General features: G+C 53.3%; 6 protein-coding genes across 7 annotated transcripts; 3 read left to right on the plus strand and 3 right to left on the minus strand.

The window, feature by feature from the left end:
* Positions 1–19: 19 nt before the first annotated feature.
* Positions 20–3446, minus strand: LOC131205793 (terpene synthase). 2 transcript variants are annotated; one of them, XM_058198047.1, is made up of 5 exons: positions 3174–3446; positions 2911–3065; positions 2240–2712; positions 2035–2162; positions 20–1903 (listed from the first exon to the last, which is right to left on the minus strand). In XM_058198047.1, exons 1-5 carry the CDS (start codon positions 3237–3239, stop codon positions 1802–1804), a joined length of 924 nt encoding a protein of 307 aa, XP_058054030.1. In that variant the 5' UTR covers positions 3240–3446; the 3' UTR covers positions 20–1801. The 2 variants fall into 2 exon arrangements, with proteins under 2 accessions (XP_058054030.1, XP_058054029.1); XM_058198046.1 differs by having other exon boundaries at positions 2240–2748.
* A 363-nt stretch (positions 3447–3809) lies between these two features.
* LOC131216283 (signal recognition particle 19 kDa protein) lies at positions 3810–4513 on the plus strand. Its single transcript, XM_058210734.1, has 2 exons — positions 3810–4198; positions 4265–4513. Exons 1-2 carry the CDS (start codon positions 3908–3910, stop codon positions 4481–4483), a joined length of 510 nt encoding a protein of 169 aa, XP_058066717.1. The 5' UTR covers positions 3810–3907; the 3' UTR covers positions 4484–4513.
* Positions 4514–5474: 961 nt separating this feature from the next.
* Positions 5475–6133, minus strand: LOC131216019 (uncharacterized). Its single transcript, XM_058210416.1, has 3 exons — positions 6052–6133; positions 5821–5985; positions 5475–5746 (listed from the first exon to the last, which is right to left on the minus strand). Exons 1-3 carry the CDS (start codon positions 6131–6133, stop codon positions 5475–5477), a joined length of 519 nt encoding a protein of 172 aa, XP_058066399.1.
* Positions 6134–10516: 4383 nt separating this feature from the next.
* LOC131216020 (bromodomain-containing protein 4-like) lies at positions 10517–12569 on the plus strand. The gene is made up of 3 exons (XM_058210417.1): positions 10517–10748; positions 10815–11113; positions 11184–12569. Exons 1-3 carry the CDS (start codon positions 10517–10519, stop codon positions 12567–12569), a joined length of 1917 nt encoding a protein of 638 aa, XP_058066400.1.
* A 95-nt stretch (positions 12570–12664) lies between these two features.
* On the minus strand, positions 12665–19517 carry LOC131216021 (probable chitinase 10). Its single transcript, XM_058210418.1, has 10 exons — positions 19511–19517; positions 17803–17886; positions 17187–17428; positions 15944–17120; positions 15765–15872; positions 14733–15703; positions 14468–14669; positions 14095–14400; positions 13883–14028; positions 12665–13549 (listed from the first exon to the last, which is right to left on the minus strand). Exons 1-8 carry the CDS (start codon positions 19515–19517, stop codon positions 14195–14197), a joined length of 2997 nt encoding a protein of 998 aa, XP_058066401.1. The 3' UTR covers positions 12665–13549; positions 13883–14028; positions 14095–14194.
* Positions 19518–23106: 3589 nt separating this feature from the next.
* LOC131216023 (uncharacterized) lies at positions 23107–23551 on the plus strand. Its single transcript, XM_058210419.1, has 2 exons — positions 23107–23201; positions 23255–23551. The coding sequence occupies exons 1-2, from the start codon at positions 23154–23156 to the stop codon at positions 23549–23551; spliced, it is 345 nt and encodes a 114-aa protein (XP_058066402.1). The 5' UTR covers positions 23107–23153.
* The last annotated feature ends 1557 nt before the right edge of the window (positions 23552–25108 follow it).

Here is a 25108-nt window from a genome sequence, read left to right on the forward strand (position 1 = left end):
GGCGGGCGAGAAGGGGTCGCGTAAGCGTTTGCATTTATTTATTTGTCTAAATTATCATACGTTTTTAGATAGCGTTCCCGTTCTTACTACTAAAGTGTTGCAAATGGTGTTGCGAAATGTTTCACATTCGTTCTGTATAAAGGAGACACGTAGCTGCGGTACAACTTTAGCGACAAAGCGTTGCGAGCTCTATCGATTAAGCAAAAGGCAATAAACGGACCGGAGCGGTATCCAGTGAAAGTAGAAACAAAATTATACACTAGTCAGTGCTGATTGAAAAGCAGAGATTTTAGCAGTAAAAAGGACACGAGAAATGAAGAAGCGAATTAGGAGCCAATACGTTGAAGCTCTTTCAATAATTCATAATAAAGTAAAAAGAAAGGTAGACCAATTTAATCGCTACGAATAGGACAAAAGACAAATAACAATGGATCAAAACGAGCTCAGCCGACAATGGGCAGAGGGAAACAAAATATAATAGTATAAAGCTAAATAAAAATCATAAAGCAATTCGTGAAAGAAAAGGAATCCTTTATCGGGGATGTAGAAATGGTGCACTTCATATTAGTTGATTAATATGCTACTTGCGCCTCTAGTAATTCGTCTAAAGCCCATCGATATTCGTTGATATGCTGTAGAGTTTTGGGTTTGAGGAGAAAGTTACTTCTAATATCTGAATTCTGTTTAAAAATCTAGTCGTTATTGTCAATCACCTTCGATTTATAATTATTAAGTTTGCAGATATCTTCGGGTTCTGCTCATTTAAGCCCTCCAGTGTCCAGGGTTACAGGGTGCAAGTTACGATCGCTGCATGAGATCATTGCTGAACTGCGTATCTATCGCGCGCACTAAATCCCTCGATATGTTTCCTCCTGTCGTGCGTTCCACCGGAAGACATTTGTGTAATTTTACTACCACTTTCTAGAGCACGTTATTGTCGATCGCTCAAACGATGGGATGCAGGACTAGTGGATGACCTTTGCACCATTCCAATTCGGGACGATTCGCTCTACAAGCTACAAGGCCCCTTGCCATGTATGCAAAGCTTTGCGAGTTGTCCAGTTTCGGATACGCGGCCACTCGAACAGCAAACGGAGGAGAAACTCAACCAAATCAAACATTCTCTCGCACGGTTAAAAAATAACAGATCATTCCACATCTATTTTTCGCTAGGTGCGCCAACGTAACACGGCGGAGTGTGCCTATTAAATAAATCGAGTGAAAATAAACACTTAAAAAGACAGTAACTACAAACCGCAGTGCATTTGTGGGGTCACCTTGCGCCCAGTGATTAATACCGTTCTGACTTCTCACAACAAACTTTAAGAGCAAAGAAATATTTACAAGCCTAATCCTAAACAAAGGTCCTGCAGTGCGGTGCGTTGCTGTTGGAACATGTGAAGGACAGGGGCAAGGTATTTCGTTTAAGCGATCGATCGCATTTTTCCGGGGCGCTAGTGGAAGTTCTCCGAAAGGAATGCAAAAGCGTGGACCCCGCCGAGTATAGAGGGCTCTAGCATATTAGAACGAGGCAACAAAGCAGACAGCCGTTCGAGTGCGCGCAACTCGCGACACCTTTTGGCGCGCCGGAGAGGGTTTAGATAAAGTATCCTACAGTAAACGCAAATGGAACACAGTTCTACTACTTATTGTCACTCACAAAGTCGCGAAACCCGAAAGCCACTTGTAATACTCTGGCGCAGGAAATATCGATTGGTTGGTCTGGCCACAAACCGCACCATTCGTCGTTCCATAAATGCTTTTAAAGACCAGCGGGTCACGCTACGGGAGGCCCGTGACTCTATTGTTCCTTCGATTCGTCCATCGCGTCGCTGGCATTCTTCCAGCTAAGCAAATCGTTTAGCAATGCCTCCATTATTGGATTTGGTCCAAGACTTTCCACCTGACGTCAACAGCAAGCGCGTGCGTGCGACAGAGAGAGAAAGAGAGAGAGAGAGAAAGAGATCGAAAGCAAATTAGACTTTGGGTCTTTGGGGCGCACGAGAATCATAAATAGAACCCCTTTTGTCTTACCTCCTTTCGGGCCTCTTGGTCGAGCGAATCCAGCACATCGCGCGTGTACTGGAAACTGCCCAGCTTCTCGAGCAGCGAAATGCAGTACCGTTTCACCTCCACGTCCCGCGTGCGCTGTCGGAGAATGTCTGCGGGCGTCACAAGTGGCGGGAACATTAATTGCAACAATCCCGGGTTGGGGCCGTGTGCCAATGCCGATACTTACGCAAAACCTGTTTGTCGTGCTTCTGCGTCTGGACCGCGTGTATGATGGGGAAGCTGAACTTGCCCTCGGTCAGGTCCTCGCAGTAGCTCTTGTTCTCCGAGTACTCTTTCATGCTCAGATTGCAGTAATCGTCCCGTATCTGAAAGTACAGCCCCAGGATGGCGGCCAGTTTGCTGAAGTCCTTCTTGTTCTCGCTGAACAGCTGCATCAACCGGATCGCCAGCATAAACAGACCGCCCGTCTTCCGGATCGTCATCTGCTTGTACTCCGATTCCGTGGGACAGGCAAAGTTGTCGCGCCAGTAGATCTCCATGCCCTGGCCGCGGTGCAGCTCGAGCAGCTGCTCGGTGTAGACCCGGGTCGCGTCCGGGTGCCCCAGTTGCTGCACCTTTTCCAGTGCCAAAAACAGCACGTAGTTGGCCGCGTTAATGGTGCTCGCCACACCGTAGATCTTGTGCGCCACCGGGATGCCCCTGCGGAGAATGGAATTGTCTTCGATATCGTCGATGCTGGAAATAGACACCGAGTGACGACACCGAGAGTTAGAGGCTGAGGCTGCCTGGGGAGTGCCTAGGGTCAAGGGGTATCCTCGCAAAGAACATGCGGCATAAACAAACATGCTGCCGACGTGCGGCGTGCTGTTGAAGCATAAACACTCAACGCCTACTTACAGCAAACTTGAATTATGCAGCATCTGCACAATCTCACTGATCGGGGCCAGCTTCTCGACCGGGATCGCGAGCCAGTGGTTTATGGCCAGGGCCAGTTTCGAGCGCACTTGCTTTCCAGGGATCTGCTGGATGTACGCGAACGGTTGCAGCAGGGTCTGTGTAGAGAAGAGACAAAGAAACATGCCGCACATGAATCAGCAAATTCGTTTCGGCCAGCGGACGCGCCGTGCTGTGGCCGCGGCCAGCTCCACCCCGCCGCTCACCTCATCTTGATCCTTTTGACAAGATTTGTCACGACACTTGGCGAGGATTTCGTTAAACTCGCTCATATTCGCTGCGTTTTTTGTGCGATCGAAGCGATAGCGATGGGGCGACGATTTCCTCACACGTTGCTGACGCTCGTTCGAAAACGTTTCTGTGCGCGCACCCGCCGCTCACGATGAACCTCGGCACTGCCGCAGTGACCGCAGTGAAAACACAGTCGTTTTTCCGTTGCCCGTTCCTTCCCACCGCGGGTCGATGAAAATCGGGTCCGCCTTCGATCCGATTTGCACACTTTCTTCCCGTCCTTGCACCCTTTCTGACAGAGCGAACTGTCAAAACAAAGGCCGTGGCACTCGCGGCACAGGGTGACTCGATGGCAGCATGAGTGCCCTGTTGGCTTTCGATGAGTTGAAAATGAAGGACTTATTATTCAAGATAATGCCGGAAGAAGTTCACGATAGCATCAAAAGCATTCCTTAAAATTGTCGCTTTTTATTGTTTCTTTATTTCAACTGTTATCGAAAAAAATGCACTTTCTTACCACTTCACTTCCGCTTGAGGGTTAATTGGCATGAAGGCAAGCGTTCCCGAAGGGAGTGACGATGGACGTGTCAGGTAAATGTTGTCACGAAACAAGTTGGGAAACCTGAATCGAGAACGTGAGAACCGTTTGACCGAAATCGGAAAAGTGGAATAGTTTTCGCTTGAATAGTGTTTCCGAAATTCGCTCTCGATGGCCGCCGCAGCCGCCGCACACCCACCACCGCCGCATGCTGGCGGCTCACGGCCCGGTCCTCCTCCGCTGGCACCGTGGACACCGGACAAAAAGCACAGCGATCGGGAGCGATGGGTTTGCATCTATCCGACGTACGTGAACCGGAAGAAAACGCGCCAGGAAGGTCGTCGCATTCCGAAGGAAAGCTGCGTGGACGACCCATCGATGCAAGAGATCCGCGACGTTCTGCAAGCGATCAACTTGAACACACTGTTGGAGCTGAAGCAGTACCCGCGGGAACGGAGCAGAGTATGTTCCTAGCCCGATAGGGTCACGACGAGTGGCCTGAACTAATTCCGTTTTGCTTGACCGCAGGAACTGCAGCACCGGGGACGGATTCGGGTGCAGCTACGGGATGACTCTGGCAATCCGATGAATCCCGAATACCCGACGAGGGACAGTTTATTACTGCACGTGGGCAAAACGATTCCGATGCTGAAAAGTCGCCAAACGAAGGCACCGGAACAGGCGCAGGTGGCCGCTTCATCCAGTGCGGGTCACTCGCAAAAGAAGGGCAAAGGCAAACGACGATAGCCGAAGTGTGAGGCAATAAAGACAACAAAAGGATACAATTTCTAGCTTTATTGTGGCCCAGAACCTACCGGTGGCAAATCTATTGGCCGGATATGAAGCTTGGTGGTGGCGCCATCACAAAGTTCTTCACCCGGTATGCCCTTCGTGGCGGACCGCATTTTTCGGTGATGTTCTGCCTTCTGCGTCCGCAAAACCGTCTCCTGACTGCCGGCACAACGGACCCCATTTGTTTAACCATTTCTTTTTTACCGTCGTCTCGCTTCAGTCGCTTGTCTACGGTAAAAGTGGCCGATTAGGAAACCGTCACCGGGATGGCTTCTATATCTACCTCTACCCGAGCAGTTACAGTCGGCGTAATCCACATCGCTGCCCCTATCGGATGACGGTTCCGTTTTCTCCTTTTCCGTGTCAACATTGCCGCGCCCAAACACGACGTGGAGGGCCAGAATAATGAGCAGAAAAACCACTGGCCGCTGCATGATTAAGACTTCGAAGACGCACTGAGTGCATTCTGTTTTTGCTCACAATTTATGCACATTCTGCAATCTGGCAACGTGCTTCGCGGAGCCCCACCCTATCAGCCGCTTCCGTGTGCTGCTTCAGGTCAGGGTGTTCCAAAGAACTTCCCGTTTCTCGCTCAGGGGCATCTCGCAGAATAAACGTGTCACCGTGGAGAACGATTGTCGTTTCTTTTTAGCACAACCGATAAAATGACACTCCGATGGATGCGGAAGTTCCCGTTCTTGGATTGCATAGCAAACGGTCAATTCCGTTCCTTTTACGTAATACGAATTATTAATACGCGCCAACCCTATCCGTATTCATAGAAGGCACTAGTACTCTGTTCCAGATTATCTTTCTTATTTATTTTGCTTCGATAAACGTTTTATTTTCTTATACAAAACTAACGTTTAGAACACGGGGTAAAGGATAGGCATTAAACTATTTTCCGGCCCGAAGAAGCCTCTGCAACCTCTCGCTGTGGTCCGATTTACGTCCGATCGTCGTACTGAAAGTCATCCTCCAGATCCAACTGCTCTGGTCGAGTCTCCGAGTTCTGGTCTTTCGTGGCAAAGTTTGAGAACAGAATCTTGCGAAAGCCTCCGCCCTGCCCGGTTTCGATTTCGTCGTTCGCCTCCGCAGACTTGGCGCGCCGGCCGAACCGGGCCCGGGTGGACCGTTTCTGGGGTAGCTGAATGAACAGATCGTACACTAGGCCCAGCTTCTCACTGTTGGCCCGGATCTGGTCGATACACTTGGCATCTGTGAGAACGGTTAAACCAGGCCGCGGATCAATCACGATGTGGCGGGCAAGATCGGGCTGAGTAGGTACTTACGCTCCGACGGTTCCTGACTGCACTCGCAGATACACTCCTCGCCGCAGTAGAACCCGTTGCAGGTCGGGCAGAAGCTGCACAGATCACGGCACGATCGTTGCTGGGCGAGGAAGTGATCACTGCTTTGGTTGAAATCCGGCGAATAAATCGACGCAGTTTGGACCACTGATCGCGGGAAATGGGGAACCGATCAGATTGCGACCACACGGCACGCTGCACCGTCCTACTTACCGTCCACGAAATTGGCCGCCTGAAGGAGCAGGGCCCAGGTCCCGAGGGCCAGCAAAAGACAGCGCTGCTGCTGGTGGTGCATTGCGTCCGCTTGTTGGCTGTGCACGAAGTGACCACCCGTTACGGAGTGCGGTCCGTAAAAAACCGCCACAACCTTGCCAGCCCTGCCGACCGGGACGGCGGAAATTTTCGCGGAACTTATCAGCAAAACCTTTCCGCGCAACCCGCAACTCGCGCGAAAGGTTGCGCCTTCATGTTTAGACTTTCGTGAGGTTGGTCGGTGTTTATTTTTTCTGCGGGTATCTGCGCCGCGCACCACCATTTGCCCATTCTGTCCGGCATATGGCGTGGCAACGGAGGATGGCAAAAAGGCAGGTACCGGTGTCTATATCGGAGCAGTGCATTCCAGCTGCTGTACTTTTTGTCATTTTGTCGTGCCGTAGCTTGACTTTGTGACGTAACAACCCGACGAGATACGTTTAACTGCGCCTTAACTTTACGCCAGTTAATCTGGATTCTGGCGATTCCCTTGCGCGGTTTCTGAACCCATCCGTTATCTGCCCTGACCGTAGTACGAACGATTAATAAGTGAACGAGACGAAACGTTGCTCGAGTCTCCTTAAATAAATTCACTTGGCCATGGTCCTGGGGTCGGCGGATGTATTATTTAGCAAGAACAAGCTTAGAATTTATTTTTTAATCACACGACGGTTCAATCGGTCGGGCCTACATATTTGGTGATCTAAACTAGCAAGGAAGTAGTCCCGAGTCCACTTTAGACCACGGCTACCGGCACCCGTTTCGCGTAGAGACGTTCCCTTCGCAGTTTGCCTCGCTTGTTGGCCATTATGACGGCCATTTTATCCCTGACCGCCGCCGTTTTGGTTTTCCAGTAGCTTCGCAGTTTCGCCACGCGGTCCGTACGGGACGCCAGCCGCCGGTAATACTTGGGAACCGGCGTCGTGGTCGGTACCCTGACGCGCTCAACGCTGTGGTTGATAATGAATTTGTCCCCACTGCCACCGTCCACGACGACACTGTACCGGAGCTCTGTAAGAAACCACACCCGGAACATTAGCGTTTCGCCGGTTGACGGGCCGGTCTCGGCGGCGGCTTACTGTTGTTATTACAGCTTGTGTCATGGGTTTTCACGAAGCAGTTCCCGTCGACCTGCGCCTCGGTTCCGTGTGCCATCAGTGCAGCTGCAAGTGGAGATAAGATTTTGCACGATCAAAGACGGGGTTCGTTTGCTACGCCACACCAAGTCACCCGCACCAGCGATCGCCGCGAGCAGGAAGAAGCCGCTAGCCCCCGGAAGCACCAGCTTTCTCCAGCGGTCCATTCTGCGTCGCTCTAGGTTGCTGACGAATGCTCAAATTGCGTTCCGCGCACTAACTGGCTGCTGACCGTGTCGGTTTCGACGACCTCCCGAGGAGAAATGGCACGGATTCAGCGAAAAGAGGCACCTTTACTCTACTTGTTGGATGTACTTGCTTATGGCGTTGCTTACAAAACGTACGCCACAAAACAGTTGTGAAACATGGCCGGCGGTGTGTGCGATTTGGTAGGTTTCACTGACCTTAGCAGGAGCCGTTGCGCCAAAGACGGCGTCCCTCGGTAAACAAGCTGCGGTTCAGTATTTGGGTTCCTCGCGATCCCAAAACACTAACACACCGTACTAAACACGCGGCCGGCGGTCGGTTCCTGGTGATGTTGTATATTTTTGTTAATGAAATGGACAATTGTTGTGTACACCACGGACCGGACCGCTCATGACTTTGAACTGAAGGACCAGACAGGTTACACCGTCTGTTTACGTTCAGATGGCCACCTCGGGCACGTAAATTCCTCACAAATTAATGCATCAAATACTAACGTGCACAGTGTTTATTTTATATTTCCGCTTTAGTAAGAATTCAGGCCCTACGGAGTTATAATGTCTCTTCACGAGGAACGAAAGTTGCCATCACTGAAATCGTTTATGCAACGTCGAAAGACTTAAAAAATGTCCGAAGAATTCAGGGAATAGGTTATTAACAAAATTGGGTACGTTAGATCGACTCTATCAATCTCTGGTTCGAACAAACTCCACAAAAGGCCGATTCGTAAAGAAACAACGGTTTGTTTCGCATTAATGTTTATTATCCATTTATAAACAGCCTAAATAAAGCTTCTTAATCTATTGTTTAACGATACGTCTCATCTCGGTGACCGACGGAATCATCATTTGGCCGGTGCCACAACTACGACTGGTGCCATCGTGGTGGGTCGGTTCTGAAAACAGATACAAAATGTATGCATCGTTCGCCAAGGACTCGAAAGCCTTTCACGGTCAACTCGGAAAACGTACCCAAAATCTTCTGCGGGTCAAAGTTCTTATCTTATTCTTTCGGGCCAACCGACGAGCCTGCAAGCGTTCCGCGGTGAGCCTCATGCGTCCGTTGGGCACAATCTGGCGCTTGTAACGTTGCACGGACACACCCTGAGCGTCGACCACTTCCAGGTCGTAGTGGATGCCGAGTATGTTGTTCGTTTCCTGCACGAACCGGAAACACTCCGACCGATCTGAAGGCGAGAAGATTGGTTAGGATTTAGACGGGGCTCCTTCGGGACCTTCCCTCGCGTGCTCACTCACCCTCGTTCGTATCCGGACAGTGGCACAGGCACTTGTTCTGCTCGGCCACAAACGCGGCCGTGCAGTTGCAGTTGTTGCAGTACGACTTGCAGGACCAATCCTTGATGCCCTGCTCCAGTTCGCCCTCCAGGGTCAGCTGGTATCCGGCGGCGAGCGCTGGGAGCACCACCAGCACCAAAAGCAACCCGGCCAGCAGTTCGTGTCGGTACGCCATCGCAAGTCGTGCGTTCTGACCAGTCTAACGATCCGGGTCGGAGTGTAGGTTGTTTTATAATGCGCCAGGCGGCGCCAAGTTCTGGCCCCGGGCGCTGAGGTTGCTGAGGCTGAGTTGTGCTGACACCCGCTTTGGGCAATGGCGCACGGACACAGCAGCGTCAGCAGAAAACAAGCGGACGACGCAGCGCCGTCCGCTTGGTGTGCGTCATCCCGGAAGTCGGTGGCCAGCTAATAAAGACCTCGGCGGTTCCGGGGTGCCAGGCTCACATTTTCAGTCAATCAGCTTAGGAAGAACGTAACGGATACCTTCACCATCATGGCTCAGAATCTGGTCTTGTTGTTGGTCATCGCCGGTGTGGCGCAGGGTCTTGGAACGGAACAGAGCGATGGCGAACGGCGCCCGATTCGATCGACCTTCTCCAGATCGCTGGATGTGCTGCGGATACGGGGCAACCAGTTCGTCCGTGGCATACCGTGCGAAGTGGCCTGCGAGTTCTGCGGCTGCGAGGGCACCTACATAGGGGAGAAATGTGTTTGCTTCTGCCCGGCCAACGACGCGGAGAGTAAGTCTGCTCACAGCACTTACGGGATGGGTTTAGTTTCTTCATGTTCTGTTTTCTCAAACCCCATAGAAAGCGATTGCTTGACGGCTATACGCAAGGACGAGCTGCGGGCGGGAATCGACAGCGACATCCTGATCCTGACCAGGACCGGAGCCAGATTTGCGCGAGATGTACGGCGGCTTGCTCCGCTCCGGGCACGGATGGGCCGGGGAGCGTCCGTATCGTGGAAAGTGACGGCCAGCAACGGGCAGGGCTACGTGGGCAATGTTAAAATAAACAAAGATCAGCTTTAAATAAGAACCATTCAACGTGTTGCATTTTGTTTCGAAAGTGACTTATTACAGGGATTATTATTGGGAGTACACATTCGATAATGTTTTGAGCATTTTTTCCAACTACTTTCTATATTTGATGAGAGCGCTACTCAAAAGCTCAACATATAACAAAAACAAACGAGCTGGAGGATGATCTAAATATCCTTGGAAATTCAGCGAATTTACCTAGCATACCTTATTTAGTATCTTTAATTCAATTAACGAAAGCTACCATTTTACAGCATTCAAATTTAATTTCACTTTAAGTAGTAGAAAACATTACTCGGTTACCATGGCATTTTCCAACGTTTATTACCTTTAACCTTCATCAAAGTATGCGATACACGAAGAATGGCGTCCATTTTGTCGCATCGTTGACCGCAGCAGGAATGTGCCTATCTGGACGTTCCATGTTTATTTGTGTGTCGAAAACTGCCACCTGATCCGATTCAGGGCGCCACCGACAGACAGAAAGGGGAGAAAGCGCCACCGAGAGCATCGTACGTCCCCTGACTCAGCAGTCGCAGTGTGGTCGCCGTCTCCCAAGGGCTCAGCTGACGGTGCAACAACGGTCGTTGGTGGGCTGGCGGGTTGATGCGAGAATGTGCGCTGCGAAAAGTGTACGCATGGCATCCTGCGCAAGGCCATCAGCGGCGGGTATCGCGTGGTTCGCGGCAGGTTAAATACCTGCCCGTGGACCGTTCTGGGCTATCAGAACCGATAGATACACCGCGACGATGAAGTTGCGTAGAGTGGCGGCGTCGGCCGCAGTCGTCCTCTGGTGCATAGTGCTGTCCGCCACGGGGACCCCGGTTGGCGAGCCCACGGATTGGGTCAACTTCACGTCGCAAGATGCGTCCCGACTGTGTCAGAATATTTGCGACAAGTGTAAATGCAGTGGCCAGTTGATGAGTGAAAACGTTTGCCAGTGCAACTGTGATCACCTCTCGCCGGATGCTGCTGCTGAAGGCAAGTAGAATTTTTTTAAGAATTGCATTGTGAAGAGTGTCTTACAGATGTCCTTTCCCAAAGTAGGCCTCGACTGTACCACGGAAGCCCTGCAGCTGTGCGACGAGATGGACGTCCAGTGTGTGTTTAATGGGACGGCCGAAGCAAGCGTTCGTACGTCTCGCGGGTGCCACAAGATGTCGTGCTACGAGAGACACCATGACAACGGTGGAGAAGGCTACGATGGCTACTACGGTGGCGATGACGAAGGCTACGGACACGGCGAGAAGGAGCTGATCTGCTGCAAGGACAAGAAGAAGCACAAACACAAACACAAGCACAAGAAACACAAGAAGGACAAACACATGAAGTTCCATGTCGTGATTGTAAGTAGCGACCGCCAGGAATCTGTTGGAGGAACTGCTTCTGATTTACAATCGGTTTCTCTCTTTGCAGAAAGGGAAACTGCCCCCTCAGTCGTGTCACCACGAAGGAGGCGGTTCTCACGATTACGGTGGTTACGATGAGTACGACGACGGATCTTACCGTTCGGCGTTACAGGAGCACCAGCAGCTGCGTGGCTTGGGGGCCGCCAACCAGCCCGAAGTATCCGTGTGGACGAATCAGAGGAATTCAAACGCTCGGCAGAAGGGCTTCAGAAGACCGTTCTCTCAGAACCGACACCAGGCTGCACCATCGGCCGGTCCACGGAGGCCACCCGCAGAGCCCTCGTCTCCGGTGGCACCACCGGAGCCGCCGATCGCTCCTCAAAACCCCGAGCCAGCACCGGTTCCTCCGCCGCCAGAACCCCCAGTGACGGGTCCTCCGGTGCTACCTGAGCCACCGAAGGCGGCCGATCGCCCGGAACCACCCCAAGTGTTCAGTTTTCCACCATCACCACCACCACCGCCTCCTTCGCGGCCACCCTCCTGGTCCCCACCTCCACGTCCGCCGCCCCCAGCGCCAAGCATGAGAAGGCCGGAGTCGTTCCGGCACTACGAGGAGCCGAGTTACTCCAAATGTTCGCACGAAGCCTATGATTACGGCTACGAGCCTCAGTACTACCAACCGCCGCCTCCACCACCCCGCCCATCGTACTCCTCCCCGTACCGATCGTCCGCCCGCACTGCCCCGTCCTCCTTCTCATCATCCCATCATCCATCCAGTTACTACCATCCTCATGAAGAATATGAATACCCTAAGCACTATTACGGCTCGTCTGAACCTCGTCACTACCCCGCTCATGATGACAGTCCTCAGGGACAATTTCGGGTCGGCGGTGAACGGGAGCACCACCCGGACCCGGAGGTTCACCCGTGGGCCGACTACGACGAGAGCGATTGGCCGGCACCGGTTCCTCAGCCGACCGATGTGTTCACCTTCAACCAGATCGTCAGTCGGCAGATTTGGGAAAATCAACGTGCCCTACTGTACACGACCGATCCGTTTCAGCCAACACCTCGTCCACTGCTCGAGGAGTTTGAGGCGCCTCGCGCAGACACCGGTCCCGTACTGTTTCCAGATGATCCCTTCAACTACGTGCCGTACGACAGCTCGGGCTTAAATCCACCGCTGGATGCGTTCATTCCGCCGGTGCCACCTCCAGATCCACCGGTCGCGTTTCCGACCGACGATAATGCCCCCGTCACGTTTCCGCCGCCACCGGAGGAACTGTACCCGCAACCGACACCGCCACCACACTACCTTCAGGTGCAGGCAGCCAAAGGATTCGACCCACTGGCCGGGGTGAACCCGTACGCGGCCTGGACCCACCAAAGCCACTACGTTCCTTCGGCATTCACCCGGAGCAGCGGGTTGTCATACCAAAGCATAGCTCACTAAGGATCCTTCCGTTGATGTATCCAAATAAATGCAAGACTGAGAGCCACGAGAAGGAGTCGACGCGCCGGTTGTTTAACTAATAAGTGATTTATTATTCAAAAAAGTACATGTAACATAGTTATTAAATTACAAGTTAGTTGTCGTCGCTGTATTCGTGTGTGCGGGGGTTTCGTGTTCGTTTTGTTCGTTTGAGCGCTGCGATTGCCATTGCGATGGCGTTGGTTGCGTTGTCAATTCCACCAAACTACCGAATCGCAGCCGCCTCAGATTGGATGGGATACGTTACGGGGCGCTGAGTTTTGTCACACTCTTTCGCATGTTTGCTTACTGTCACTGCACTTTTGCACTCTGGGTTCTTTTCTTCGCATTCATTTTCTCTCAAACGGAAAATGGGCTCCATCCGCTTTTCGGGGGGTCAGTGGGTCAAACAATTCTTTCTTTCTCCATTTCCGTTGCACTGTTTTCAAACCTCTCTCTTCACAGCTTGTCAGGTTCGCTTTGACGCTGCCGTCTTAACTGTGGCCCTGTTTCGATCTTTTTCGCCGGCTCATTTCAATCTCTCCCTGATGTTCTGGGGAGCCCGGTCCGCTGGCCGCTTTTCCGTGTTTCTTTTTTTTCTAACCGATTTGTGGCCCTCCGTTTTTATATACACTTAATTATCACAGTTTTTATACATCTATCAAAAACGACATTTACAGGCTCGCGCTCTTTCACTGTACTGGTGCAACATTTGTTGGATGGTTGTTCATGTGTCCGCCGGGCAAAACCGCGTGTCGTTTTGAAGGACAACAAAAGTCGATAACAGATGCCCCCCCCGCAGGATGCGACTGCGCCTTCGCCGTTGGGTCTCTTCGCGAGGACGAGGACTGCTACGCTTTCGTTTCTCTACTATACGACCCACGGGGGCACGGCGGAGTTCCCCGCTTTTGTTTGCTCACTCTCTCCTCCTTGCCGCACAATTAGGTCTTACGCTTCACGAACTGAAACAAACGAAATGGGAAAGAGTCGTTCGCCCATCAAATTACATCGCTGTGTCATCTTCTCATAAATAGCCATTGGACAGCACAAGAGCAACGTTAAGAATAGTTGGGTGTAAAACAAGAAAAAGCCTAGACGAAAGCCTGTGTTCGACTGCCGTCTCTTCCTAAACCCCTTGGCGTGCGACGATAAAGAGACGACGGAATCATAAATAATAGATGCAAAGATTGAGCTGTGATCGACGAGCAAAGGTGCTTCCCATACTTGTCCGGGTACGGAGCATAGTGGAAGTTTAAAATGTGTGCCAAGCTGCTGCGCTACAGTTCCAGACTTACTCGGGAAGGATCGCCACGTATTTACAAAATGGTGTGCCAGCGTTGCGCCACTTTTTCCTATTTTCCTCCCAAATTGCGTAGACGAAGAGTATTTTTAATTACATTACAGCTAACGTCTGCCCTTGTAACGGCGAACAGCGAGCCACCTAGCGGGAACCGGGAAAGCGATGGTTAGAAAAGCCTCAAACGGCCAGAGCGAGGCCGGTACTTACCGTTCCCGTTTGCTAATGCGGACTCGCATTCCCCGTCAAAGTGCTTGATCTAAAACGTAAAAAAAGGATGTAGATTGCGGAGGATTGGGTGACTCCGCTATTAGGCCGCGGCTTGCGTTGGGTTGTGGCAGCCTTCGACGTTCTCGGGCCAATCGCAGACGTTTTCGTTGGGGTTGAACACCAGATTAGCGGGACATGGCATGTGGTGTTTGCGCTCTCCTTCGCACATGAAGTAATGGGTGCAGTCGCTCTTGTCCGGATGGTAGCTGATGTGGCCATCCTCCTCGGCACAGACGACCTCGTTGGCTGGAGGAAACGGCGGAACCGGACGTTATGCGGTAGCCCTACGATCTTCGTGGCCGTGGTTACTTACGATCCTTGGTAGTGTAGGCACCGCGCGGTCCATAGGACTCGTAGGGACCATCGTACTCGAGCAGCACCTTGTAGTCCTTCAGCTCACTGTTCATCACGTTCATCAGCGGGTACTTGCCACTGCCGCAGCGACCCGAGAAGTCGTCCATATCGATCGACCACACCATAATGCCACCGAAACCTTCCTCCTTCAACCATTCCATCTGCAATCGGGCGACCACTGGGTGTTAGCGTCTCTGGAAAATTACTGCGGCCTTTGGACTTACCTTCGTCTTCAGGGAGCGCTCGTCGTCGAAACCGACCCACTGGTCCTTGCGATACGCGAATGGCACCTGTTGCTCCGAGTCCCACACGAGCGTGGTGTTGTCGACCCCAAGGAACGCACAGATCTCGTAGTAGCTAAGGAATCCGGCTTCGTTGGTAAACTTGCCCGGCAGACCACCGCCCGACGCTGGGGCTCCGATGTCGAACTGGGTCTGGTTGACGAGCGTGAAGGAGCGACCGTACGTCGGCATACCGATCAGGAGCTTCTCCTTCGGGGCGCCCTGCTTCACCCACTCGCGGGCACTGTAGTCCACGGTCAGTTTCTTCTGGTAGTTGGAGGCCGAATCCAGCGGGAACAGGGGCGAGTTGTGGCCCACCTGTCGCTCCCACTGTCCGTGGAAGTCGTACGTCATGACGTTGATAAAGTCGAGATACTTGGAGATCTCGGGCACATCGTACCCGGCAGCGATGGCCTCGAAGGAAGCGGGAACAGCGGCGGTCAGCAGCAGCCGGGGTTGTCCGGAGGTCTTGGCTTCACCCTCAAACGCAACGCGCAGCTCGCGGAGCAGATCGACGTACGCCTTACGGTCGTCGGCCCCGCGCGGGTACTCCCAGTCGACGTCCAGACCGTTGAACTGATAGTCACGCAGGAACTCGATCGCTTCGTACACGAACTGGTTCATGCGGAACACGTTCGAGGTGAGCTCCTTGAAGGGCGTCGAACCGAACGCCCATCCACCGATGGCCAGCAGGACCTGCAGATCGGGATTCTTCTCGCGCAGTGCGATCACCTCGTCGTACATGTCCGGATCACTGTCGTTGGACTCGGTCAGCTTGTGGTCCTTGAGCGTGGCAAAAGCGTAGACAAGGTGCGTGCAGAGGCTAGCGTCGACATCCTTCGGTTCGAACTTGCCCGCACCTGGTCGTTTCACCGACCAGCTCGTCAAGTAGCAAAACACTTGCCCTGGGCGTGCTGTGACACGGAAAAATTAGGACCCCCAATTTTTGAAATCCACCGAAAGGGGTGTACTTACAGTTCTTCTCCACTGTGGCGAGTCCTTGCTTGATGATCTTCTTTTGCGGTTTCTGCACCTTGGATAGCAGCTCCGAAACGGCGATCTTGACAGGGGCAGGCTTTTCAACTTCCTGTCGGGTTAAGCGTGAGTTCGGGAGCGTGAGGTCATAGGAATTCGATAGTGAACCTAAAGCTTACTTACCTTCTCCACGATGGTAGCTGCTACTTCGGACCAGTCGACATCCTTGGCGCCCTTACCGCGACTGACGCCGCGAAGCTCCTCACGCATCGCTCCGATCAGCGGGTACTTGACGTTGCTGCCACACACCGTACCACTGAAGTCGTCCATATCGATGGTCCAGACCATCGCTCCGCCAAACCCGTTCGTCTTGATCCACGTCATCTTGTTGCGGATCGCCCGTTCGTCATCGAACCCGACCCACTGGTCACCGTCGACCATGTACGGCACCTTCATCTCGTCGTCCCACACGTAGACCGCACCGTTCAGCAGCAGCTCACAGATCTCGTAGTACGCCAGAAAGCCGGACTCCTTGGTGTACTCTCCGGCCTTCCCGCCACCGGTGGCCGGTGAGTTCACCTTGTAGCGATCGGTGTTGGCAAGCGTAAACGATCTCCCGTACGTCGGCATCCCGATGACCAGTTTCTCCTTGGGAGCACCCAACTTCACCCACAGATTGGCGGCGTAGTCCACCGACAGCTGCTTGCGCCACTCGCTGTCCGATGACGGGGAGTAGAGCGGCGCGTTGTGTCCCGTTTCGCGCTCCCACTTTCCGTGGAAGTCGTACGCCATCAGGTTGATGAAGTCGAGGTAGCTGGCGACGGCCGGAACGTCGTATCCACCGCGCACATTGTCCGGACCGACCGGGACGGCGGCCGTGAGCAGCAGCCGCGGTTGACGGATCTCCTGCGACTCGGCATCGAACGCTTCCTTCAGTTCCTTCAGCAGCAGGACAAAGTTCTTCTTGTCCTCCGAGCCCTTCGGGTACTCCCAGTCCATGTCCAGACCGTCGAAATTGCGCTGGCGCAGGAACGGGATGGCCGAGTAGATGAACGTTTGGCGGGCATAGCGCGTGGCGGACATCTCTTTGAACTTTTGCGTGCCGAACGACCAGCCACCGATGGCCAGCAGGACCTTCAGCTTAGGGTTGGCCTTCTTCAGCACCATGATCCGCTCGTACAGCCCGGTCTTGCCGTCCTTCGTCTCGTCGTTGCTCTCGAACGAGCTCAGCTTGCCCTTCTTCAGCCAGCCGAACGCGAAGATGATGTGCGTGCAGAGATCGGCCGGGATGTCCTCCGGGACGAACTTGCCGATCTTCGTGCGGTACTGCGACCAGTTGGTGTAGTAGCACACGATCTAAACGATTCGGGTTTGAGATTGCAGTTAGCCATTCGGTCGAAGAGGTACCGAATCGGTGCTTACCTTGTAGCCATCACTATCGATCTGCTGTTTCTTCGAGACGAGTGCCGAGCTTGCCGCTCCGGCCAAAACGGCGGCACCGACGGCCGCTGAACCGCGTGTTTTCGAGCGAACCCGGAACCGGTTGGTGGCCGATGCCGGAGCCTGATCCGAACGGTCCTGTGCCTTCTTTACCGGTATCTGATTGTCGTCGGGCTTCGCTACGGACGACTTCAAATTGGTCGGCCGCCGTATTCTTCTTTTTGCTGCGGATTAGGACGGACACACGAGCATTAACGTCACACCGTGTTCGGTTAAAGGTTAATCGTTTATTCTTGAATCACTAATGACTGTAGAGGGCTTCAAATTCGATGCCCACCGCTGGGAGAACGGTTCTACCGCAAGCTGAAGCATAATTCAAAGATGGCTTATGGATTTGCTTTTTTTTCCTACAGAATCTCTGTTTTGTGAATGTTGCGCTTTTAACAAAGTTCCTTGGTAATAACTTCAATCAATCTTTAATTAATTTATCACAGCCCTCAACTGGGAAATGTCAAACATCCGGCACAGAACCGGTTGGTGTACCATTGGAGAGCCTCCACGGCTACTGCGATCGCGGTAGAAATAGCAAAATGGCGGCACTTACTTTGGGCACTATCTGTGGCTTGGGAGAAGATTGCAATGATGATGCATAGCACTATCGCTATTCTAAGTATCCGTGGCGCTAACTGCAAGGAGACGGAAAAAAATAAGCATTAGAATTTCAATCTTTTTTTGTAGAGCTACGGTAATTAGGTAGGCTTCCTCTCTTCCGGGACCGGGAATAGGGCCTGAGTAAAATAGCTAACAAATGCATAAAATTTAAAACCCGTTATGAACCGGTTGAGACAGAATTTTGAACCAATAGCCAAACCGTTTCGAAAACCGATAAGCAACCGTTACCAATTAGACGATACACTTGGGGCTTTGGGGTGCATCAAGCAGCGAAAACAATAGAATTGGCGTTATCTCATCGGTGAGCCAAGAGGTGGTGCCGGTGGCGCCAGACTAGAGTAGGTCACCGGCGAACGGATGGCGCTCACGATCGTTAGATAATCGAAAGGCGCTCTCATCCTCTCAAGTTCACCCGGCCCCGGGCGAGCGAGGTTGACCCATTTCTAGTGAGAACGCAACGCGATCGAGCGTTGCAAGAAACAGATCGCGCCCTCGTAGCCGTCAGACAGTAGCGGTTGTTGCGGCAGCTGCTCGTGTAGTGAGGCAACGGCAACGTTTTAATCAACCCCAAATGAGCTGCGCCGTTGGCATGATGGGGCGAAGGTGAACTGCACCGCAGTGAACTCGGCAGCATAACCGATCGCGACCCGGCGCGGCTTGGATTGATTAATTGCACCCAGAGAACGGGTAGAAGATACCGATCTCTATGGGGTTTGCGTGTCATGGAAATGGTGTGTGCCACCCTGCCACCGATCGTTTCCAGAACTTTATGACGTCCCAGGTGTGCATATGTGTGTGGGGGGGGGGAGCCAAATGTCGCGCGATCCTCGTGAGGGTGTGATGAGTTATTGTGGAGCTTTGGAGACGACGAAGTATTAGAATGGTGTGGTCGTTCCCATTAATTGCATTCTGACATTTCAGCCAACATCCAGCAGCATCTTCAGAGGGTCGACTCGGCACGGCTCAAATCAAATGTCGCGTATAGGTCCCGTCCACACCGGGGGCCCGAAATGTCGAGGTGGCGATAGACATCCATTTAGCGTTTGCGTGGCTCCTTCAAACGTCACTTAAGCTACGACCGATTATCGGAGCCGCGAGGTTCTTAAGCCGGTCCCGGGGTCAGTCGCAGACGATCATCAATATTCGGCGCTGGCGAGTGGTCTTCGGGTTAAGTGAAAGCTCGGAGTGTTTGACCTTTCGCTCGTTTGGAAATTCGTTGACCGAACCTTTCGGCGATCCGTGGCGTTGGATCGGAGACCGCGACAAGCGAATGCAACCTGCCCGCGTGTACTTGACCGCAATTACTAGGACGGCGCGATCGTCAGCTGCAACTCCCCGCGATCGGTTGCATTGCTGCACGATTGTCGAACATCTGGTTTGGAACATCTGTGCCACGGAGCGGGCCGTTGATTAGATCCGTCGGTGGTTAGAGGCCGATCTGCGCTCCCCGAAAGAGTCTTGTGCACCGCGCGAGATCAGATTTGGGTTTCTGGTTATATAAACGATCAACTGCACCGGGAATCGATCTGCCAAGAGGCACGCCATCTAATGGCAGGCTTATGCAGCAGCTGCTTGGCAACTAAAATTCGTCGCATTAGTGGCTGTGCTGTCGAGAGAGAGAGAGAGAGACTGACGGAACATTATCACACAATGCGAACCGAGGCGCGTTTCCATCTAATCAACACCAATTCTGCGGTGGCTCTGAAGCCTGTGAACCACCTCGTTTTGAAGTGAACGGATTAGGGGTTGGATTGGTTTCGTATAGCGATACCGTTTGCGACACGCCACCGTCTGCGCAGACGTTTGCATTCTTTTCCGTGTGCAAACAATTGCCCAAGCCCTCCGTGTGTGAAATGAACGGTCAAATACGTTGCCCGCCTAGTTCTAGTTACGCTGGAAATCAGCTCAAGGGTGACAACGCATTCACAAAGCCGTTAGAACCGTCTGGAGGAAAGGCTTTTGTACGGCCCGAGGTTCCCCAAGTTTCGCTGCTGCTGCTCTCTCGGTAAGCGAGTGCCACGCCACGAAGATGGCCCCTTACATAACACACAACACAACACACGAGAGCGAACACATTTCAGCAACCTTATTAGCATATCATGATGCTGCTCCCGCTACCTTTCGACAGCGACTCGTGTGCTCCATCATTCACACGCGGCCCGTGATTGCGTGTTGATTATTCTCTCACGACTCACGACGATGGTGCACGGCGGCGGCGGCCACGACGTTTGACTATTATTATCGAGCCACGGTTATCAGCCAGCCAAGTACAGGCCAGATGAAGGCTCAGTCATTCAACCCTTCGGGAGGGCTTCGAAAGTGAAATCTTTCCCAAAGGAATCGACAGGCTTCGGGAGGCGCCATCGGCCGCTCGGGATTTGTGGCGTAAATCATGGCTTATCTCGCACAGCCGACTAATCAAGCCGACTAATCAAGCCGACTAAAGTGTCCTCCGGCAAGGCAAGCCAAGGGCTTCCGTTATCGGAATCCGATCCGGCTTGGGCACGGAAAGCGAAAGTGCTCGAAAATCAACCTGCCCTGTCCCCCCACCGAAAGGCCGAAAGGTCTGTGACTTAATAATGCGTTTCACCTGCCTCGGCGGGTGAAAGTGGCCCCCGTGACACGCCGCGGCGTGCGTGCGCTTCTGTCCCCCGTTGTCGCGCCTTGCGGTGTCTGTCTCGGTCGCACTGACCTGCCCCAAACGTCCGTAGGGTGGATGTTGATGTTGATGTTTGGCCACGCATGCGCCCTCCCGGTTTCGGGTGTGCAGTCGAGCGAAAACAAACGTTTGCTTTCACCAGCGACCCATGCCCGGTGGCAGGTGGAAATCGGGCCCTTGATCCTCGGGAAAATGGCCCACCCCAGCCGTGACTGCTGACAGCTCAATTAACACACTTCCATCAGACGGGACGCTTGCTCAATCAAGCGTAAAAATGTGATTTTCGGACCACCAGGAGCGCAGCCCGGCCAGGATGTCACCGGCGGCCGTGTGCGCGCGTGTGTGTTTCTCCTCCAAGACTCCACTGTGCGGTCATGCGTGGTGGAAATTCGGTATCCGCTTCGGTCGGTCGGTCGCTGGAGTCGGTGCGGTTCACCGGCTTCGGACTTCCGGGAGCGCTTGCCGATGCTCACTGAAGCAGAAAGTTGGAGACACCAAGGCCAAGGACTCATGCTTGGGGGGAGGACACCCGATGCCCCACCGGGTTGCCCTCTTTACCGGGGCGTATGACATCCTGGTGCGGTGAAAATCAAATTATTCACGGTCCACTGATTTCGCTTCGTGTGGTCCTTTCGAAAAAGCGAGCTTTCGTTGGTCTGCAAGGTCCGGTTCGGACCGGGACAATTTCTCCCCCCGAAACAAACGCCTCTTTCACGCGCCACGTCTGCGCACGCTCGCCGCATGTCAAGTACTTCCGCCCCGTTTTTGGCCGCCGCGGCCGCCACGCGGGTTTAATTGTCACTGCCCGAGGACGGTGATTCGAGTGTGCATTCGAACGGAGCGAATTCGCACTGTGGCCAGACCCTCCTCCCTCGGTTCGGTTTCCGGATCAGTGCTTCCGAAGATTTCGATGCCGCTCTCTCTCGGCACGGGATTCTTGCCGATGGGGGTCCGAGATTTTCCAATTACGAGCTCGATGATTGTGCAGTCAAGCGTGAAAGTTTGAATTTCCGAACGCCAAGAACGCATCCACGGCCGGAGGAGGCTCGGTTCCAGGCCGGGCCAGTGGGAAAATTGGGTCGAATTAGTTGGGATTTTTCCGACCTCGTGTTCACTCAAGCGTGCAAAGTAGAATTTTCCACTCGCAGGAGTGCAGCGCCGGCAGGAGGCCGCCGGTAGCCGCTTGTTATCTGCCCGTGATAAAAGCAGCCTACCCCAGGCCGGTGTTCAGTCATGCGTAAAAGGTGCCCCCGGAACAGCTGTTCCGTTCACGTCGTAGCCGGCGTTGGGTTTGATCAAATTGGGACCGCATTTATTAGTCGATTTAAGCGAAATGATTCCAAATGTGAACGGGTTGGGGTCCCGCCCTGTTGATGTCTTCATCGGCACCATTAAATTGTTGTTTATTAAGGCCACCATTGGGCCTATTCGGAAGACACGTTCTTCCGTCGCCGGCCGCGATCCGCGCATGCGTTCCGCAAACATCCTCGCGTTGGCAATTACAACGACCCTCTGAGGATGTAAACGACAACGCCGGTCGCCGGTTCACTATTCCGTTCCGTTGCATGATGTTTAATGAAGCGGAAAGTTGTGATTCGCATCGAGCAGGGCCGCATGGCTGTGAGGCAGAAGCCGTCACTCCGGCGGGGGGGCCGGGGTTTTTCCGCTTCCGAGGAAATGGCCACCCCACGGCGGATCGTGGGATCCGATAATTACACAATCCTGTGTGTTCAGTGAAGCGAAAAATGTGATTCCACGGTACCAGGAGGCCAGCTGGCAGCGGGGGTAGCACCCGACCGGCACTGGGACTCCACTGTTCAGTCATGCGTAAATGGTACCTTTGACCCTTCGCGTCGGGAAAATCGGGCCCGTGCGTTTCGAAAGGGGAAGTTGCAACACTGTTGCCCCGGCCCGGGCCCGGGCCACGGGCCATCGTTGTGTTTGTGCGGCCGGGTTCAGTGGAGCATGAATTATGATTTCGTTCGATCAGGTTAACAGCTCCCGTGACAGGTGACCACGGGTGTAGCTTTTCCGGTTTTTCCGTTCATTCCAACAGAGGGAAAACAGTGTCGTGTTGCTTTCTCGCTCGGTCGCACGCCACGAAGGCACGAGGAAGTGAATGTGAGGAACTCCAGAAGCGTGCAGTAATGGGCAGTAAGACATATGCAAACACACCGAGTAATTACTTAGGGCGTACATTCGAAGCAGTCCGAAAAGTGCTCGGAAGCCTTCCTCGAGGTGTAACTATTTCAACGCCACCCATAATTGAGGCACGCACGCCATCGGGCTGTCCGTTTTCGGTGTCCCTAATACAATTGGTTTCGATTAGCCAATCGCAGTTATGCAAGCGCAACGTATTTGGCCGTGCAGGGAGCTTAATGGGAATAAATTAAGAAATAATGCACTCCGTTCCGATCCGTAATCGGATCGAGTCAAGGGGAGTGAGGCCAGTCTGTTTGTTCTTGACATTGCACTGACAGTGTTCTTGACAGGCTGGCTGGCGCAACTGATCAAACGGCACAGCATGTTTGCCCTCCGGCTGTTCCAGTTTCCTAAGCCCACAACGAGCCAATGATCGTGGCCCTCGCGGTGCAGTGTGATTCTTGAGCTCCGATAGAATGTTGAAGAAACGTGCGGCGATCCTGGTGATCTTCTTCTGCCTTTCGGTGAGCGTTCGATCGTTTAGCTGGTGAACTTGACTTACGGCCGATCCTTCTAGGCATCAGCTGCACCAGTGCCGGAAGCGGCCCAACGGCAGCGGCCCGGGGAGCTATCGCAGGAATCGCGAGCCATCGCCCTGATCCACCATCTCACGTATCTGATTGACTACCTGGTCCACTACGTTCTGGGGGCCCGAGATCGTAAAACACCACCGGAAGCGGTCGACTACTACCAAACGGCACTCGTCGAGGGCCAGGAGGCGCAGAGCGCGGACGAGAAAAGTCGGCACCACAAGCCCAGCGCGGCCCGCGCCCAGCAAGAGATGGAAGCGTTGGACAAAATGATGAAATCGTAAAGTTAACGATAGCTTTCCTCGATCGCGTTTGCGTTCGTCTGCCCTGTCTGATGACAACCGCGCGGGCCCAACAATTGTTGGGTCGGCTGCGACATGCGCGACACACTTCGGTAGCTTCGGTTGGAAAATTTTAATAACCGTCCAGCCAACCGTCTTCGTCGCCGCACCACCGAGCCTTGACATCGTTGCCGGTCGGTGGCGTGACATCGCTAACGACTATCGTCTTCGGAATCGATCGTCAACCGGCCGTCTCATTAGTATGCGAGGCTGATGATTACTTCTTAGGCAATGCTACCTGGTTCGCCCCTAAATCCGTTCGTTCGAGACTTTGCAGGGCTGCCGTGCTCCAGTATCTACTAGGCCGTTCCGATCCATAAGGAAACACGCTCGGCGATCCATAATGGCGTTTGGAGAACCCACCCAGAACCATTTGAATTCGGTGCGAAAGGTACGTCCAGTCGAGTCAGAACAATATGCGTCCATTTTGAACGGACACGTCACGCCAATGCTGGGGCCACCGAAATCAAGGTGATCCAGTTCCCGCGCACCTCGTGCCAGGGCAATAAGCTTCCATTCTGTGTACTCGCTGGGTGTAGCCGCCGCTGTGCATGCCAATCTTGACTCGTTCTCTTTTTGCCCCGCGAGTGGCGCGGACCGCGGACAACTTTTACGCTTTTGTTCTACACGACAGCACCCTTGAGGCATTCACTTCGGACACGCGCTCAGGCTCTGAATCCAGTTGTCCGGACGCAGGGCCCCCCACTATATAGTGCTACAAACTGGTGTAGGTTAGTGTCGGCAAGTAACCTGACGGCCTGACTGAGAGGCTCTCCGTCGCGTCAGTCGCGACACGGTATCCTGCACTGCACCGCCTGTCCGTGCGACCTTTCGCATGTTACAAGGTCTTCCGCCTGCAGTTCGAAGTCGCCGAATCGCCGGCGACATTTCACTGCGCCTCGGAAGCAGAACGGAAATCGAAAATGGAGAGGCACTTCCCTTTTCGGAGCAGGAAGTAGGAGAGCGCCCGTGTTCTTAAGAGCCGCGGGAGCTGCAAGAGTTCAGAGAGTCTGTGAATGTCACGGTAAAGGTTCGCAGTCGATTGATTTAACGGGGGACCTTTAGCCTAAGGGACCGATTAATCGAGTGTCCAGCTTACGCTTCGGATAAAAGGTGCGCTTGTCACAACAAATGTCGAACGCAAAGTTGCTGCCTCGGTCGGTGGAAATTTGCCAGTGGACAAAACACTATCCAGGGCTCGGGTCTGTTGCAATGCTCGAATGTCAGTTTATGGCACGTTCCGTGAGTTAACCGGTTGCCGCTCGGCCACTATGGAAAGTGCCCACAGTGTCGATTTCGTTTCGGTCGGTCTCCGGTAAAACCGGTCCCCGGGTATGATTAAGCATTCGTTGACCTCCTCCGTTGGGTGTTGGGAGTCGAAAAAGTGTTAAAAGTGCGGCCACGGCACGTTTGATGACCGATCGTCGTTCGGTCGTCGGCTGACGTTTACTATGCCCTTGGACCATCAATCGGTGGATTCGGCGTTAGTTAGCATGCTCG

The sequence above is a fragment of the Anopheles bellator genome, chromosome 1 (genome assembly GCF_943735745.2).
Source record: "Anopheles bellator chromosome 1, idAnoBellAS_SP24_06.2, whole genome shotgun sequence".
Classification (NCBI taxonomy): Eukaryota; Metazoa; Arthropoda; class Insecta; order Diptera; family Culicidae; genus Anopheles; species Anopheles bellator.

What these genes read in the sequence shown, in the direction of transcription:
- LOC131205793 (XM_058198046.1), bottom strand. Translation starts at nt 3,239, where the DNA reads ATGAGCGAGTTTAACGAAATCCTCGCCAAGTGTCGTGACAAATCTTGT. An exon ending in GTCAAAAGGATCAAGATGAG is followed by an intron (nt 3,066 to 3,173) that starts GTGAGCGGCGGG and finishes TTCTCTACACAG; the next exon opens with ACCCTGCTGCAACCGTTCGC. An exon ending in CTGCATAATTCAAGTTTGCT is followed by an intron (nt 2,749 to 2,910) that starts GTAAGTAGGCGT and finishes GTCTATTTCCAG; the next exon opens with CATCGACGATATCGAAGACA.
- LOC131216020 (XM_058210417.1), top strand. Translation starts at nt 10,517, where the DNA reads ATGAAGTTGCGTAGAGTGGCGGCGTCGGCCGCAGTCGTCCTCTGGTGC. An exon ending in GCCGGATGCTGCTGCTGAAG is followed by an intron (nt 10,749 to 10,814) that starts GCAAGTAGAATT and finishes TTCCCAAAGTAG; the next exon opens with GCCTCGACTGTACCACGGAA. An exon ending in TGAAGTTCCATGTCGTGATT is followed by an intron (nt 11,114 to 11,183) that starts GTAAGTAGCGAC and finishes CTCTCTTTGCAG; the next exon opens with AAAGGGAAACTGCCCCCTCA.
- LOC131216019 (XM_058210416.1), bottom strand. Translation starts at nt 6,133, where the DNA reads ATGCACCACCAGCAGCAGCGCTGTCTTTTGCTGGCCCTCGGGACCTGG. An exon ending in GGCGGCCAATTTCGTGGACG is followed by an intron (nt 5,986 to 6,051) that starts GTAAGTAGGACG and finishes TCCCGCGATCAG; the next exon opens with TGGTCCAAACTGCGTCGATT. An exon ending in CAGTCAGGAACCGTCGGAGC is followed by an intron (nt 5,747 to 5,820) that starts GTAAGTACCTAC and finishes CCGTTCTCACAG; the next exon opens with ATGCCAAGTGTATCGACCAG.
- LOC131216283 (XM_058210734.1), top strand. Translation starts at nt 3,908, where the DNA reads ATGGCCGCCGCAGCCGCCGCACACCCACCACCGCCGCATGCTGGCGGC. An exon ending in ACCCGCGGGAACGGAGCAGA is followed by an intron (nt 4,199 to 4,264) that starts GTATGTTCCTAG and finishes GCTTGACCGCAG; the next exon opens with GAACTGCAGCACCGGGGACG.
- LOC131216023 (XM_058210419.1), top strand. Translation starts at nt 23,154, where the DNA reads ATGTTGAAGAAACGTGCGGCGATCCTGGTGATCTTCTTCTGCCTTTCG. An exon ending in TGATCTTCTTCTGCCTTTCG is followed by an intron (nt 23,202 to 23,254) that starts GTGAGCGTTCGA and finishes CGATCCTTCTAG; the next exon opens with GCATCAGCTGCACCAGTGCC.
- LOC131216021 (XM_058210418.1), bottom strand. An exon ending in TACCATCGTGGAGAAGGTAA is followed by an intron (nt 15,873 to 15,943) that starts GTAAGCTTTAGG and finishes CCCGACAGGAAG; the next exon opens with TTGAAAAGCCTGCCCCTGTC. An exon ending in CGCCACAGTGGAGAAGAACT is followed by an intron (nt 15,704 to 15,764) that starts GTAAGTACACCC and finishes TCCGTGTCACAG; the next exon opens with CACGCCCAGGGCAAGTGTTT.